This window comes from Lampris incognitus, chromosome 7 (genome assembly GCF_029633865.1).
Source record: "Lampris incognitus isolate fLamInc1 chromosome 7, fLamInc1.hap2, whole genome shotgun sequence".
Classification (NCBI taxonomy): Eukaryota; Metazoa; Chordata; class Actinopteri; order Lampriformes; family Lampridae; genus Lampris; species Lampris incognitus.
Window position 1 is genome coordinate 65,921,691 of NC_079217.1, and position 16,450 is coordinate 65,938,140.

General features: G+C 52.3%; 1 protein-coding gene across 1 annotated transcript; it reads left to right on the forward strand.

Moving 5' to 3' along the window:
• The first annotated feature begins 562 nt into the window (after positions 1–562).
• On the forward strand, positions 563–15,179 carry tsen34 (TSEN34 tRNA splicing endonuclease subunit). Its single transcript, XM_056282932.1, has 5 exons — positions 563–572; positions 717–1,015; positions 7,504–7,654; positions 10,979–11,248; positions 13,076–15,179. The coding sequence occupies exons 1-5, from the start codon at positions 563–565 to the stop codon at positions 13,258–13,260; spliced, it is 915 nt and encodes a 304-aa protein (XP_056138907.1). The 3' UTR covers positions 13,261–15,179.
• The last annotated feature ends 1,271 nt before the right edge of the window (positions 15,180–16,450 follow it).

Here is a 16,450-nt window from a genome sequence, read left to right on the forward strand (position 1 = left end):
ACGTGAGGAAACCGCGAGGATAAACATGCGTTAAAGGCTCGCGCAGGAACCTGACCGACACGCGCACACAGGTGTGTATCCGGACATCCGGGGCTCACGCGACACGACCAAGCCGGAGCAGCACGGGACTGAGAGGGGGGGAGGTGGAGCAGAGCGGGACTGAGAGGGGGGGAGAGGTGGAGGAGAGCGGGACTGAGAGGGTAGAGGTGGAGGAGCGGGAGGGAGAGGTGGAGGAGAGCGGGACTGAGAGGTTAGAGGTGGAGGAGAGGGAGGGAGAGGTGGAGGAGAGCGGGACTGAGAGGGGGGAGAGGTGGAGCAGAACGGGACTGAGAGGGAGGGAGAGGTGGAGCAGAGTGGTACTGAGAGGGAGGTAGAGACGGAGCAGAGCGGGACTGAGAGGGAGGGAGAGGTGGAGCAGAGTGGTACTGAGAGGGGGGGAGAGGTGGAGGAGAGGGAGGGAGAGATGGAGCAGAGTGGGACTGAGAGGGAGGTAGAGACGGAGCAGAGCGGGACTGAGAGGGAGGGAGAGGTGGAGCAGAGTGGTACTGAGAGGGAGGGAGAGATGGAGCAGAGTGGGACTGAGAGGGAGGTAGAGACGGAGCAGAGCGGGACTGAGAGGGAGGGAGAGGTGGAGCAGAGTGGTACTGAGAGGGAGGGAGAGATGGAGCAGAGTGGGACTGAGAGGGGGGGAGAGGTGGAGCAGAGCGGGACTGAGAGGGAGGGAGAGGTGGAGGAGAGGAAGGGAGAAGTGGAGCAGAGCGGGACTGAGAGGGAGGAGAGGAGCCGGTCCGCCTGTGTCGTCGGTGTGAGTCTGTGTGGGTCCACCCCTCTGCTGTGGCGGTGTGTGGACCTGCGGGCGGTTCGGGACCGCGGTCTGGTCGGGTCGCTGGTGGGGTCTCTGACCCGACAGCCGAGGCAGAACTGCCGGCTGGGCAGACCGCTGCAGCTGCTGCGGGAGGAGGCGCGTCTGCTGGCGGAGACGGGGGCGGCCAAGGTGGTGCCGGCTGGAGACGAGGTATGAAGCCTGTACGTCCACTGCACGGTACCGGCTCGGCTCGACTCGGCCTGTTTGGTTTTAGGGGCGGTACCAGGTACTTTCTTGGTGCCATCTCCGTCGAGGGTCCAAGTGAGCTGAGCCGATACCAAAAGGTGACATGAAAACACCGCTATAAAGAAGTAAAATATAAATATATTAAAATACAAATATATGAATATCTTATAAATATGAATCTATGCTGTGTTAATATTCCGCTCCTGGTCTGCTGAGCACTTTTATAAACACCATGGGTGGATTCTGGAAACAAATATAAATCCTACATGTATATTTACTCCTATTCATTTAAATCTAGAGAGGATCTGACCTGTGATTGGTCAGAGAGAAGCTGAACAGCTGTGTTCCTAACAGGAAATGCCAGAGTGAGTCTTATGAAGCCTGTGCGTTATAGCTGATCATGTGTCCATGTCAAACATGAGTCTCTTAGTTACACTAATACTGTTCATGTCAACACACATTTACAGTCGGTCTCGCTGACTTGTGTGAAAATAAAACACTGGTGTGAGGAGGCGCTGCTAGACAAGGGAGGACAAACTAGTCAACACGCCCACAAATGACCAGCGGGGCTTCACCGTGAGGGGGCGCTATCTGCAGTGGACAACCACATCCCAACACGTAAAGCCAGTAGAGTCGAAGAGAGTAGAGTCCAGTTGAGCCGGTACCATGCAGGGGGAGAGGTGTTTCTGCATCAGGTCCTCGGGTACCAGCTGGTTTCCTGTTCAGGCTGGTACTTCATCACACCCACTTGTTGCAGTTGCTCCGCCTGCAGTCAGGAGGTCAGGAGGTCAGGAGGTGTTCCAGCTCCCCGACTGCAGGCAGGGAGTCAGGAGGTCAGGAGGTGTTCCACCTCCCTGACTGCAGGCGGGAGGTCAGGGGGTGTTCCACCTCTCTGACTGCAGGCGGGAGGTCAGGGGGTGTTCCACCTCCCCGACTGCAGGCGGGAGGTCAGGGGGTGTTCCACCTCTCTGACTGCAGTCAGGAGGTCAGGGGGTGTTCCACCTCTCTGACTGCAGGCGGGGAGTCAGGAGGTCAGGAGGTGTTCCACCTCCCCGACTGCAGGCGGGTGAATGGAACGAGCTACTTGCTGGAACGGGAAACCAGCAGCGCTGCTGGTTCCCGAGGCCCTGATGCAGAAACACTGGAGTCCTGTCATTATGGCTCCGAATCAAAAAAGGGTTGGTGGCCTTGTACAGCTTGGCCACAAGGTGGCCTTGTACAGCTTGGCCACAAGGTGGCCTTGTACAGCTTGGCCACAAGGTGGCCTTGTACAGCTTGGCCACAAGGTGGCCTTGCACACCTTGGCCACAAGGTGGCCTTGTACAGCTTGGCCACAAGGTGGCCTTGCACACCTTGGCCACAAGGTGGCCTTGTACAAGGCCACCTTGTGCATGGGACGAGTACTAGTATGTGTTGGATAGCAGACATCAGAACCGAGTAGAACCTGTATTTTATTCTGCCCTTTAGGCTCTCAGTCACATTTGAATGCTGGACCTGACAGAAACAAACCAAGATCCAAAGGTTTATTTGTCACATACTTCACGTACAAGTACACCGAGTACTGAGATGTGTTTTTTGTTGAACTCCGAAACGGGGCAACAAGCAGAACAAGTAAACAGGAATACAATTTTAATGTAAATGTTTAAAATCTGAGGAGTATACACAAGGTATAATCCAACAAATACCTGTATACAACGTCAAGTTTATTTGTATAAGCCCAACATCTCAAGGTAGTCCTGAAGGGCTTTACACTCAGCACAATACACAACAGAACACACAGAATACGACACAGGACACACCCTCTATTCTTGGACCCTAGACCCGAAGGAGGACAAACTCCACGAGACAAACCTTACCAGGAAACCAAGATGGGAGAAACCTCAGGAGGGGTCCCTCTTCCAGACAAGAGACATGCCATAGGTGTCAAATTCACTAAATACACTACTACTACTACTAGCACTACTACTAGCAATACTACTACTAGCAATACTACTACTACTACTACTAGCACTACTACTACTACTAGCACTATTACTACTAATACTTCCAGCTGCTCCCATTAGGGGGCGCCACAGCGAGTCATCCGTTTCCATCTCTTCCTGTCTTCTGCATCCTCCTCTGTCACACCAGCCACCTGCATGTCCTCCCTCACCACATCCATAAACCTCCTCTCTGGCCTTCCTCTTCTCCTCTTCCCTGGCAGCTCCATATTCAGCATCCTTCTCCCAGTATACCCAGCATCTCCTCCTCACATGTCCACACCATCTCCATCTTGTCTCTCTTGCTTTGTCTCCAAACCGTCCAACCTGAGCTGTCCCTCTAATATACTCGTTCCTAATCCTGTCCTTCTTCATCACTCCCAGTGAAAATCTTATCATCTTCATCTCTGCCACCTCCAGCTCCTCCACCTCCTGTCTCTTCATCAGTGCCACTGTCTCCAAACCATACAACATAGCTGGTCTCACTACCATCTTGTAAACCTTCCCTTTAACTCTTGCTGGTACCCTTCTGTCACACATCACTCCTGACACTCTTCTCCACCCACTCCACCCTGCCTGCACCCTCTTCTTCACCTCTCTCCTGCACTCCCCGTTACTTTGGACAGTTGACCCCAAGTATTTAAACTCATCCACCTTCGTCACCTCTACTCCTTGCATCCTCACCATTCCACCGTCCTCCCTCTCATTCATACCTACAGTGCATCCGGAAAGTATTCCCACCCCTTCCTTTTCCCCACATTGTGTTATGTTACAGCCTTATTCCAAAATGGATTAAATTCCTTTTTTTCCTCATCAATCTACACACAATACCCCATAATGACAAAGTGAAAAAGGTTTTGTAGAAATTTTTGCAAATTTATTAGAAATAAAAAACTGAAATATTGCATGTACATACAGTGGCTTGCAGAAGTATTCATACCCCTTGAGCTTTTCCACATTTTGTCACGTTTCGACCACAAACATAAATATATTTCATTGGAATTTTATGTGAATGACCAACACAAAGTGGCCCACAATTGTGAAGTACAAAGAAAATGATACATGATTTAAATTTTTCTTTACAGATAAAAAACTGAAAAGTGCGGTGTGCAAAAGTATTCAGCCCCCCTGAGTCAATACTTTGTGGAACCGCGTTTTGCTGCACCTCCAGCTGCAAGTCTTTTGGGGTATGTCTCTACCAGCTCTGCACATCTAGAGACTGACCGTTTTGCCCTTTCTTCTTTGCAAAACAGCTCAAGCTCAGTCAGATTAGATGGAGAGCGTGTGTGAACGGCCGTTTTCAGATCTTGCCACAGATTCTCAGTTGGATTTAGGTCTGGACTTTGACTGGGCCATTCTAACACATGAATATGTTTTGTTTTAAACCAGTCCATTGTAGCCCGGGCTTTACGTTTAGGGTCGTTGTCCTGCTGGAAGGTGAACCTCCGGAGGCCCCAGTCTCAAGTCTTTTGCAGACTCCAACAGGTTTTCTTCCAAGATTGCCCTGTATTTGGCTCCATCCATCTTCCCATCAACTCTGACCATCTTCCCTGTCCCTGCTGAAGAGAAGCACCCCCAGAGCATGATGCTGCCACCACCATGTTGGACAGTGGGGATGGTGGTGTGTTCAGAGTGATGTGCAGTGTTAGTTTCCCGCCACACATAGCGTTTTGCATGTAGGCCAAAAAGTTGAATTTTGGTCTCATCTGACCAGAGCACCTTCTTCCACATGTTTGCTGTGTCCCCCACATGGCTTCTGGCAAACTGCAAACAGGACTTCTTATGGTTTTCTTTTAACAATGGCTTTCTTCTTGCCACTCTTCCATAAAGGCCAGATTTGTGCAGTGCAGGACCAATAGTTGTCCTGTGGACAGATTCCCCCACCTGAGCTGTGGATCTCTGCAGTTCGTCCAGAGTCACCACGGGCCTCTTGGCTGCATCTCTGATCAGTGCTCTCCTTGTTCGGCCTGTAAGTTTAGGTGGACGGCCGTGTCTTGGTAGGTTTGCAGTTGTGCCATACTCCTTCCATTCCCGGATGATGGATTGAACAGTGCTCCGTGAGATGTTCAAAGCTTGGGAAATCTTTTTATAGCCTAACCCTGCTTTAAACGTCTCCACAACTTTATCCCTGACCTGTCTGGTGTGTTCCTTGGACTTCATGATGCTGTTTGCTCCCCAATATTCTCTTAACAAACCTCTGAGGCCGTCACAGAACAGCTGTATTTGTACTGAGATTAGATTCCACACAGGTTGACTCTATTTAGTCATTAGGTCAACATTCGATCATTCAGCAATCATCAGGCAACTTCTGAAGGCAGTTGGTTGCACTCAGAGAAAAGGGGGCTGAATACATTTGCACACTGCACTTTTCAGTTTTTTATTTGCAAAAAAAAATTTAAATCATGTATAATTTTCTTTGTACGTCACAATTGTGTGCCATTTTGTGTTGGTCTTTCACATAAAATTCCAATAAAATGTATTTATGTTTGTGGTCGTAACGTGACAAAATGTGGAAAAGTTCAAGGGATATGAATACTTTTGCAAGCCACGATAAGTATTCACACCCTTTGCTGTGACACTCAAAACTGAGCTCAGGTTCATCCTGTTTCCACTGATCATCCTTGAGAGGTTTCTACATCTTGATTGGAGTCCACCCGTAGTAAATTCAATTGATCGGACATGATTTGGAAAGGCAGACACCTGTCTATATAAGGTCCCACTGTTGACAGTGCATGTCAGAGCAGAAACCAAGCCATGAAGTCAAAGGAATTGTCTGTGGACCTCCGAGACAGGATTGTATCGAGGCACAGATCTGGGGAAGGGTACAAAACAATGTCTACAGCTTTGGAGGTCCTGAAGAGCACAGTGGTCTCCATCCAAGGGTCTCACAACCAAGTACTGAGTAAAGGGTGTGAATACTTATGTACATGCAATATTTCAGTTTTTTATTTTTAATAAATTTGCAAAAATGTCTACAAAACCTTTCTCACTTTGTCATTATGGGGTATTGTGTGTAGACTGATGAGGAGATAAAAAAAGGGATTTAATCCATTTTGGAAGAAGGCTGTAACATAACAACATGTGGGGAAAGGGAAGGGGTGTGGATACTTTCCGGTTGTACTGTAGGTATTCCGTCTTGCTCCTACTGACTTTCATTCCTCTTCTCTCCAGTGCATACCTCCACCTCTCCAGGCTCTCCTCCACCTGCACCCTGCTCTCACTACAGATCACGATGTCATCCGCAAACATCATCGTCCACGAAGACTCCTGCCTGATCTCGTCCGTCCACCTGTCCATCACCACTGCAAACAAGAAAGGGCTCAGAGACGATCCTTGAGAAGGAGGTTGAATCAGTTCATCTGGAGACATTTACTGACGGATACGTTTCATCAGGGACCACCTTGGTGGAGTCCGACACCCACCAAATATGTGTTTGACTTTGTGCCGAGAATGTGGACACAGCTCTCACTTTGGTTATACAAGGACCAGATGGCTTGTGGCAGCTGCCCCGGTACCCCATACTCCCGCAGTACCCCCACAGAGTGCCCCGGGGTACACGGTCATAAGCCTTCTCCAAGTCCACATAACCCATGTAGACTGGCTGGTCGAACTCCCACGTCCCCCTCAGCACTTCTGCAAGGCTAAAGAGTTGGTCCGTTGTTCCACGGCCGGGGCGGAGTCCGCATGGTTCCTCCTGCATCATCCCAGGTCAGAGCCTCCTTTCCAGCACCCTAGAGTAGACTTTCCCAGGGGGGCTGAGCAGTGTGGCGCCCCGATAACTGAAGCACACCGTCCGGTTTATCAGGGCAGCGGTTTTCACAGGGCCACGGGGGGGGGGGGGGGGGGCTCAGCATAATGGAGGAAAGATGAGGGGGGAAAGCTAAAAAAATTAAAACTAAAATCAAACTGAGGAGTTTGTGTATTATAAAACCTTCACACCTAGGGGCAATTCAGTACGGCCGAGTCACCTGACCTACAGGTCTTTGGACTTGTGGGAGGAAACCGGAGCCCCCCCGGAGGAAACCCACGCAGACACAGGCAGAACATGCAAACTCCACACAGAGGACGACCCCCAAGGTGGGACTACCCCGGGGCTCGAACCCAGGACCTTCTTGCTGTGACGCAACCGCGCTACCCGCTGCGCCACCGTGCGGCACCGCTACTGGAGATACCGTCCATAAACCGAGTATCCAGAAAGTCTGGCTGAAGAGCTCATATCCAGATACAGATGTACTTATTACATCAATACAAGTATGTCGTATTTTGTTACATCGTCAGTGGCGTCGTGTTGTCAGTAGGTTTTAGAAGACCCGGGTGGCCAGAAGCTGGTACTGTTTGGGGCCTCGGCTTGGAGCAGTGTGGGAACCCCTGTATTCGGGGACACCAGGAAGTTTGTAAAGGACGTTTGTGTGCGTGTAGATCTCCAGGGTTGTGTCTTTAGGAGTTAAGAGGAGGTTTGTTTACTCCCGGCAGGGAGAAGCGGGAGGAGGATCCGCGGAGGAGCAGCAGCAGCTCGTGCAGCAGTACGAGGAGGAGCAGCAGAGGAGCTTTGAGGAGCAAAGCGTTCTCGCTCTTCAAGACAGGAAGTCGACGCTGCTCCGAGCCTTGACGGACAGATGTCCAGGTGAGTGGGCGGGCCTTCGTTCCGATGCCTTGCAGGATTTGGTTGCTTTTGATTTCAGTTTTAATTTTCCACCTTTATTTAGTCGCGATAGTAGAGAGGGGCAGGAGATGCAGGGGGGGGGAGGGGAGGGGAGGGGATGCAGGAAAGGGCCCAGACCACATCAAACCCAGGCCACTGCAGGAAGAACTCAACCTTATGTGGTACCTGCTCTACCAGGTGAGCCACCGGGGTGCCCCCGGACTGCTGGGATTGCTTTCTTTTTTTAGACCCCCCCCCCCCCAATTGTATCCGGCCAATTACCCCACTCTTCCGAGCCGTCCCGGTCTCTGCTCCACCCCCTCTGCCGATCTGGGGAGGGCTGCAGACTACCACATGCCTCCTCCCATACATGTGGAGTCACCACCCGCTGCCCTGAGACGGGATTCATCCTGTAGACCACATGCTCGGAAACATGGAGACAGAGACAGCAGCAGAAACGGCTCGCTGCGTTGCCGTGTTGACCTGGTGTGTGTTACAGGTGCTGTGTGGTCTTTCTCCTGAGAACGTGAACCAGTTAATAGTGTCAAACCTCGAAGGGGGTCGTTTCCGTCGCGGAGCGTCCCAGCACATGTTCAGAGGTCTGTGGTCAGTTACAGGGTCTCAGTCTTTAGCGTTTGAGCCAAGGCAGAACCCCAAATCTTCTTTTGGGCATGCTCAGTGACGCCTCCTCAACAGAGAGGTAAATGTCAGTGACTCCTGGTCGGATCTGGAACAGGATCTGGAACAGGATCTGGATGTGAAGTCCTGCACATTTACCTCGGGTATCTGGGTTCAGTTCGTCTAACGTGTCCGTGAACAGAATGGTTTCACGGACGGTGTCAGGGTTCCCCCTCGTCCTGGAAAACCTGGAAGCTCATAAACCAGTTTTCCAGCCATGGAAACAACCTGGAAGATGATACAATTAATCAGCTGTCTCAGTGCTCCATTCCGTTGCCTACCAACACGGGGATCGCCGGTTCGAATCCCTGTGTTGCCTCCGGCTTGGCCGGGCGTCCCTACAGACACAATTGGCCGTGTCTGCGGGTGTGAAGCCGGATGTGGGCATGTGTCCTGGTCGCTGCACTAGCGCCTCCTCTGGTCGGTCGGGGCGCCTGTTCGGGGGGGAGGGGGAACAGCGTGATCCTCCCACGTGCTACGTCCTCCTGGTGAAACTCCTCACCGTCAGGTGAAAAGAGGCGGCTGGTGACTCCACATGTATGTGGATCAGCAGAGGGGGTGGAGCAGCGACTGGGACGGCTCGGAAGAGTGGGGTAGTCGACTCCTGTATTTTCACATTGTGTGTCTGTGTGGGAGTCTATAAACGGCCAAACTAAAGCACTCGGGGCCTCGATTCCTTTTGGAGGTTATCGGGGATGATCGGGGGCACCTATAAAAAACAGCGGAAAATTAAAAGTGTGCATAATGTGCGGAATATGCATAAAATATGTGGCATCCCTTCAGAATCCTGAGCAGTTCAACAAGATGGCGGCTCTGGCTACGTCACGCCTCGGCTCTTTCCGCCGTCCGCACAAACCTCGTGTTCTTAGCGGCTTGCTGGACGGCGGCCGGGCGGTGACCGCGAGCAGCGTCCGTGAAATCAGCCACGACGTTACAGTCGCATTTGCATGGGTCGAGCACGGGCGTATATGGCGGCTGTCACGTGAAGTGAACTCGATAAAGTTTTCTGTTTTTGAATGGAAATCAGCGCGTGCGGGCGGTTCGGGTTTTGGCGGGTCTGACGAACAATAAAGTTGTCCGCTGTTGCGCGCGTCGAAGTGTCCGCGTGTGTTATCTGATGAATCAGATTTAAAGGCCCAAACATACTCGGGCGGAACGTCCGCAGTCATTTGGGCTTCCGTAGTCGAGCGCACTTCCGCGTTGTAGTTTACTGTAAAGCCGTCCGTGAAACACTACATTACCCATAGTGCTTTGCGTGTCGTTACACTCTTCTGTCATGGCGTCCGACGCCGACGACGAGGAAGAGACGCTCTTGCCCGCTGGCTCTACAAGACAACACACTGAAGAGACGGTGGTGTGTATCCTCTCTGTGACGTGTCGTACAGGTGGGGCTACTTCCCCACCTTCTACTCATATATCTTCGGAATGTGTGTGTGTGTGTGTGTGTGTGTGTGTGGTGTTAGTGTGTGTAGATAGCGGGACGGAAAACTAAAGCACTTATGATCCTAATTTCTTTTTGGAGGTGGTAGGTATTGTTCCAGAGAGGACCAGAAAATTAGCAGAAAATTCAAATTCTAAAAATGGCTAAAAACCACTTTTCTCGGCATTTCAGATGATTTTGAGCATTTGGGGGGAGGGAGTTGGAGTGGGGGGGGGGGTTAGGGGCAGGGGGAAGGCGGTTGGCTGGCAGGATGAAGAGGAGGGAGATTTAGACGGGTGGAGAACTAATAAACGTCATGATCACCACAACTTGGTTGCGGGTCACTTACTAGTTGTCCAGATATAATTGGAAAGAAAAAGGGGAAAAATCCCAAAAAATAAAATTGTATTTTGACCTGGTGAGATGTGACATACTTGAACCGCTTCACTTGAGGCAACAACTCATCCCCAAATACTCTGGGTAGTGACTGAAAGGGTGAGGCCGGGGAAACGAGTTTCCTCCGCAGGGTGTCTGGGCTCAGCCTTAGAGATAGGCTGAGGAGCTGGGACATCCGGAGGGAGCTCGGAGTAGAGCCGCTGCTCCTTCGTGTCAAAAAGGAGCCAGTTGAGGTGGTTCGGGCATCTGATCAGGATGCCTCCTGGGCGCCTTCCTTTGGAGGTTTACCGGACACGCCCAACTGGGAGGAGACCCCGGGGTAGACCCAGAACTCTCTGGAGGGACTACATGTCCAATCTGGCCTGGGAACGCCTTGGGATCCCCCAGGAGGAGCTGGAGGGAGTTGCTGGGGAGAGGGACGTCTGGAGTGCCGTACTTAGCTTGCTGCCACCACGACCCGACCCCGGAGAAGCGGCTGATGAATGAATGAATGAATGATTGAATGAATGAATGAATGAATGAATGAATGAGATGTGACGTCAGTGTGGGGAGTCTGGCCGGTATGTCCAGTCACACAGTCCGTCGACAGACTGTTGAGACTTCCACTGACACCTAATATTAAATATGAGCCTTCGTCAGCAGCGCCTGGCGTGGACCTCCAAGATGAAGTCCTGGGAATAGGCAGGAAACCGATTTCATAAACCGAGTGTGAATCCTGATCCATGCTGTCAGCAGGTTTAACAAGGTGTCTGGGCGTCTGAGGTGACTCACAGTTTGCTTTTTGCTTCCTGGTTCATTTCCTGTTTTCTCAGACGGAGCATCCGAGGCGCTGACGGAGCGACTGGAGGTTTTGGACCGCACCTTCAGCTTCCCTCGCTCGGCCATGGCTGTCCAGCTAAACACAGCCCGGGCGAGGCTGAGCTACTGTCCAGAGGAGAAGGCCTTCCTGAAGACCGGTGGTCCTCAGGAGAACCAGAACCAGCGTGCCGAGGTCCGGTTCAGTGTGTTCAGAGACCTGAGACGGAGAGGCTTCCACATGACGTCCGCGGGGAAGTTCGGAGGCGACTTCCTCGTCTATTCAGGTGTGTAGAGAAACACTGCTTCCTGTATTCAACACACATCCACCCTGAACTCCCTCCACACTCATACTGCGCCCATGAAGGCTTCAGTATTAGTGGTGGAGCTTTACCAACACCAAAAAGATAGAATGATGAAGCGACACCAGCAGATGGTGACAGCACACCATTCAGGAAGGCTTGCTTTGTTTCTGACACCACAGCCCCGCTGACTCGTTCCTTCTGAGTGGAGCTCAGACACCCACCTCACCACCACCTACGTAGGCGACACACCAGCAGATTCAGGACTGTAGCTTTCAGGGATAACAAACCCCCGCCCCCTTTTTAACCCTCCCCCCTTTTCTCCCCAATTGTATCTGGCCAGTTACCCCACTCTTCTGAGCCGTCCCGGTCTCTGCTCCACCCCCTCTGCCGATCCGGGGAGGGCTGCAGACTACCACATGCCTCCTCCCATACATGTGGAGTCACCAGCTGCTTCTTTTCACCTGACAGTGGGGAGTTTCACCAGGGGGACGTAGAACATGGGAGGATCACGCTACTCCCCCCAGTCCCCCCGAACAGGCGCCCCGACTAACCAGAGGAGGCGCTAGTGCAGCAGCCAGGACACGTACCCACATCCAGCTTCCCACCCGCAAACACGGCTAATTGTGTATTGACATTTTCTTGCGCCCCCTAGCTGGCAGGGCAGGACAGGACAGGACAGGACGCTGTTGTGTTACACGTCGTGACACCTCTGCTTGCAGAACGCCAGCACGCGGTGCACAGTCGCACGCCGGGTGGGCGCCACTGTGCCGCCTTTGGTTTCTTTGCAGCGCCGGATCCTGAACGCGGTTCGCTCGTTCTCACAGCCCAGAGGCATGATGGGAGTAACACTACTGCTCATAGTCAGTGGGCCAGGCGAGCAATTCTCATAGGTATGAACAGGCACCATTTTTAGATCCGGCTTCCTCTACTGTACATCCATAGTTTACACCAGGACTATTTGACATGTTAAAGATGGCGGCACTGACAGTGTAAGACCATGTGACGTCATGATGTCAGCAAAACTGACCAATCAAAGCAACTTTGTATTTCATAAAGACAATCCACCAATCATATGTTCAGATTCACACAGACACTGTTCTGTTATTTATTTATTTACTTTTCCCTGGGACCCCCCCCCCCCTTTTCTCCCTAATTGTACTTGGCCAATCACCCCACTCTTCCGAGCCGTCCCGGTCTCTGCTCCACCCCCTCTGCTGATCCAGGAGGGCTGCAGACTACCACATGTCTCCTCCCATACATGTGGAGTCACCAGCTGCTTCTTTTCACCTGACAGTGAAGAGTTTCACCAGGGGGACGTAGCTGGTGGGAGGATCACGCTATTCCCCCCTACCCCCCGAACAGGCGCACCGACCGACCAGAGGCGGCGCTAGTGCAGCGACCAGGACATATAGCCACATCCAGCTTCCCACCCATAGACACGGCCAACTGTGTCTGTAGGGACGTCCGACCAAGCCGGAGGTAACAGGGATTTGAACCAGCGATCCCTGTGTTGGTAGGCAATGGAATAGACCGCCATGCTACCCGGACGCTTGAGTTTGACTCTTAATGGGAGAACAGGAAGTACTGGTCCTGTACACCAGTTCAATCCCCAAACCAGTGGTGCTATCCATCTGGAAGGCAGAATGTGGAAACGGAGAAAGATTAACAGGAGAGAGCGACCAGTCAGATAAATTCTGCCCTGTCGTTGGCTTACAACCCACCCGGCCTCCATCCTTACTCGGTGGAAAAGAGAAAGGAATGACAAGAACATGTCTGTCTGTCTGTCTCTGTCTGTCTGTCTGTTTTCAGGGGACCCTCTTCGTTTCCATGCTCACTTCATCGCCGTGTGTCTCTCTCTGGATGAGTCCGTCTGTTCGTCGGACGTCCTGGTTCTGGCCCGTCTGGGCTCTAACGTCAAGAAGACCGTTCTGCTGTGTTCACCAGGGCAGGACGAAGTGACATACACCTCCTTACAGTGGAGCGGGATGGTCTAGACCCACAACCACATGAACACTTCCTCGCACACTCTGGACCCTTACATGTGATGCTATCTGCTAGCTAGCCTCATCCTTGTGAGTATAGCCTGCTTCTGATTGTTTGAGGTCTGGAGGAGGCCCTGGTTTCCTGTAGGGATGTGCTTTATCTGATTCCATACATCTGCTGTGAAACCCAGTTTAACCAAAGAATGCCACGGTTTTCATTTCCTGTCAAAACAAGAACCACTTTATTGGTGAGGTTTGATCCGTTGGAAGGCCACACACAATACTTGTGTCTCCGTTGTCTGGTAGCAACCACTGATGTATGTTTCACACTCAGCATGAACTCAGTGGTAGTGATGATAGTGTGTTAGTGATGACAGTGTGTTATCATAGTGTGTTAGTTTTAATGGAACTTGCTCGAGCAGTCTCAACAGAAACAAATCTAGTTCCAACTTGGTGTGTTAGAACCAAGTCAGGAATTGTGTGTTCAGTTGTGATCTAAACAGCAGTCATTGGTTGGGGTCAGTGATTGACAGGTGTGTGTTCTTCAGTTGACTTCACACGCCCTTTTGGAAAATTCAGTCATTCAAGTTGCATTTTAATGCAAAGGGCATAGTTGTGCATGGGTGCAGTGAGGAGTTCAGGGTCTTGCTCAAGGACACTGTCATTGTTGTCAGGAGGAGCCGAGGGATCTCTTTGATTAATAAAGTAATTATTCAGGGTAGTTCTTTAAACTACTGCACGCTGGAAAGTTTCAGTTTTTTTTTTTTTACTTTGGGCTCTGGGGAACTGCGCAGCACTAAAGCTGCAGTACCAACTTTAACCACCAGGGTGAATTAACTGAAGGCAGTGGCCTCCATCAGATAATAGCCTTCAAACCTGATCCTCTAGCTGAAACAGCTCTGACTGCTCTGACTTCAGAAAATATGGATTAAGTTTAAAAATACGATCCTGGTGTCCTGGTAGTGTGGCGGTCTATTCTGTTGCCTACCAACACGGGGACCGCCAGATCGAATCCCTGTGTTACCTCCGGCTTGGTTGGGCGTCTCTACAGACACAATTGGCTGTGTCTGCGGGTGGGAAGCCAGATGTGGGTATGTGTCCTGGTCGCCGCACTAGCACCTCCTCTGGTTGGTCGGGGTGCTTGTTCAGGGGGGGGGGGGACAAGCGTGATCCTCCCACACACTACGTTCCTCTGGTGAAACTCCTCACTGTCGGGTGAAAAGAAGCGGCTGGCGACTCCACGTGTATCGGAGGAGGCATGTGGTAGTCTGCAGCCCTCCCCGGATCAGCGGAGGGGGTGGAGCAGAGACCGGGACGGCTCGGAAGAGTGGGCTAATTGGCTGCATACAATTGGGGAGAAAATACAATCCTGAATATTTACATGTAAACAAGTACTGTTGTGATGCTCTGTCTCTGGTGTATTTAAGACTATCTAGTCCACGAGTATCAAATCCTGCAGACTTTAGTAGTATTTAATGTGAATGGCTGGTGCCCGGTAGGACTTGCCAGGAAAAATGATTGGGTGTGTAGTGTCTTCCATCTTTCATCTTCATCATAGCAGCCACATGAGGGAGAAGAAGGCAGGTAGTGTTGAGTTTGAAGACGTGAACTTGTGTCTAAGCAGCAGATATGACAGAACAAGCCGGTTAGCAGACCTTTACTAACACATAGTCCAACGTCAGTAAGTGAAACTCGGGTTCAACCAGGTTTTTTGTTCGTTTCTGACGCAACAGCCCTGCTGACCCTCATTCATCTGGAATGGAGCTCAAACATCTACACAGGACTCACAGTTACAATAAAACCAGGAGATTCAGGACTGAGCTTAAAGCTTTTAAAATGATGATGGTGTACACAGTCAGATGGGTCGCTGTCCTGCAGGACACGGGCTGGATGATGGTGTACACGGTCAGATGGATCGCTGTCCTGCAGGACGCGGGCTGGATGACGGTGTTACACGGTCAGATGGGTCGCTGTCCTGCAGGACACGGGCTGGATGACGGTGTACACGGTCAGATGGGTCGCTGTCCTGCAGGACACGGGCTGGATGACGGTGTTACACGGTCAGATGGGTCGCTGTCCCGCAGGACACGGGCTGGATGACGGTGTACACGGTCAGATGGGTCGCTGTCCTGCAGGACACGGGCTGGATGACGGTGTTACATGGTCAGACGGGTCGTTGTCCTGCAGGACACGGGCTGGATGACGGTGTTACACGGTCAGAAGGGACGCTGTCCTGCAGGACACGGGCTGGATGACGGTGTTACACGGTCAGAAGGGTCGCTGTCCTGCAGGACACGGGCTGGATGACGGTGTGCACGGTCAGATGGGTCGCTGTCCCGCAGGACACGGGCTGGATGACGGTGTTACACGGTCAGATGGGTCGCTGTCCCGCAGGACACGGGCTGGATGACGGTGTGCACGGTCAGATGGGTCGCTGTCCCGCAGGACACGGGCTGGATGACGGTGTACACGCTCAGATGGGTCGTTGTCCCGCAGGACACGGGCTGGATGACGGTGTTACACGGTCAGATGGGTCGTTGTCCCGCAGGACACGGGCTGGATGACGGTGTTACACGGTCAGATGGGTCGTTGTCCCGCAGGACACGGGCTGGATGACGGTGTTACACGGTCAGATGGGTCGCTGTCCCGCAGGACACGGGCTGGATGACGGTGTTACACGGTCAGATGGGTCGTTGTCCCGCAGGACACGGGCTGGATGACGGTGTTACACGGTCAGAAGGGACGCTGTCCTGCAGGACACGGGCTGGATGACGGTGTTACACGGTCAGAAGGGTCGCTGTCCCGCAGGACACGGGCTGGATGACGGTGTTACACGGTCAGATGGGTCGCTGTCCCGCAGGACACGGGCTGGATGACGGTGTGCACGGTCAGATGGGTCGCTGTCCCGCAGGACACGGGCTGGATGACGGTGTGCACGGTCAGATGGGTCGCTGTCCCGCAGGACACGGGCTGGATGACGGTGTACACGCTCAGATGGGTTGCTGTCCTGCAGGACACGGGCTGGAGCAGGACACGGGCTGGATGATGGTGTACACGCTCAGATGGGTCGCTGTCCTGCAGGACACGGGCTGGATGATGGTGTTACACGGTCAGATGGGTCGCTGTCCTGCAGGACACGGGCTGGATGACGGTGTTACACGGTCAGATGGGTCGCTGTCCTGCAGGACACGGGCTGGATGAC

Coding starts and splice junctions, on each gene's coding strand:
- tsen34 (XM_056282932.1), top strand. Junction 1,016..7,503: donor TGGTGCCGGCTGGAGACGAG/GTATGAAGCCTG, acceptor TACTCCCGGCAG/GGAGAAGCGGGAGGAGGATC. Junction 11,249..13,075: donor CGACTTCCTCGTCTATTCAG/GTGTGTAGAGAA, acceptor GTCTGTTTTCAG/GGGACCCTCTTCGTTTCCAT.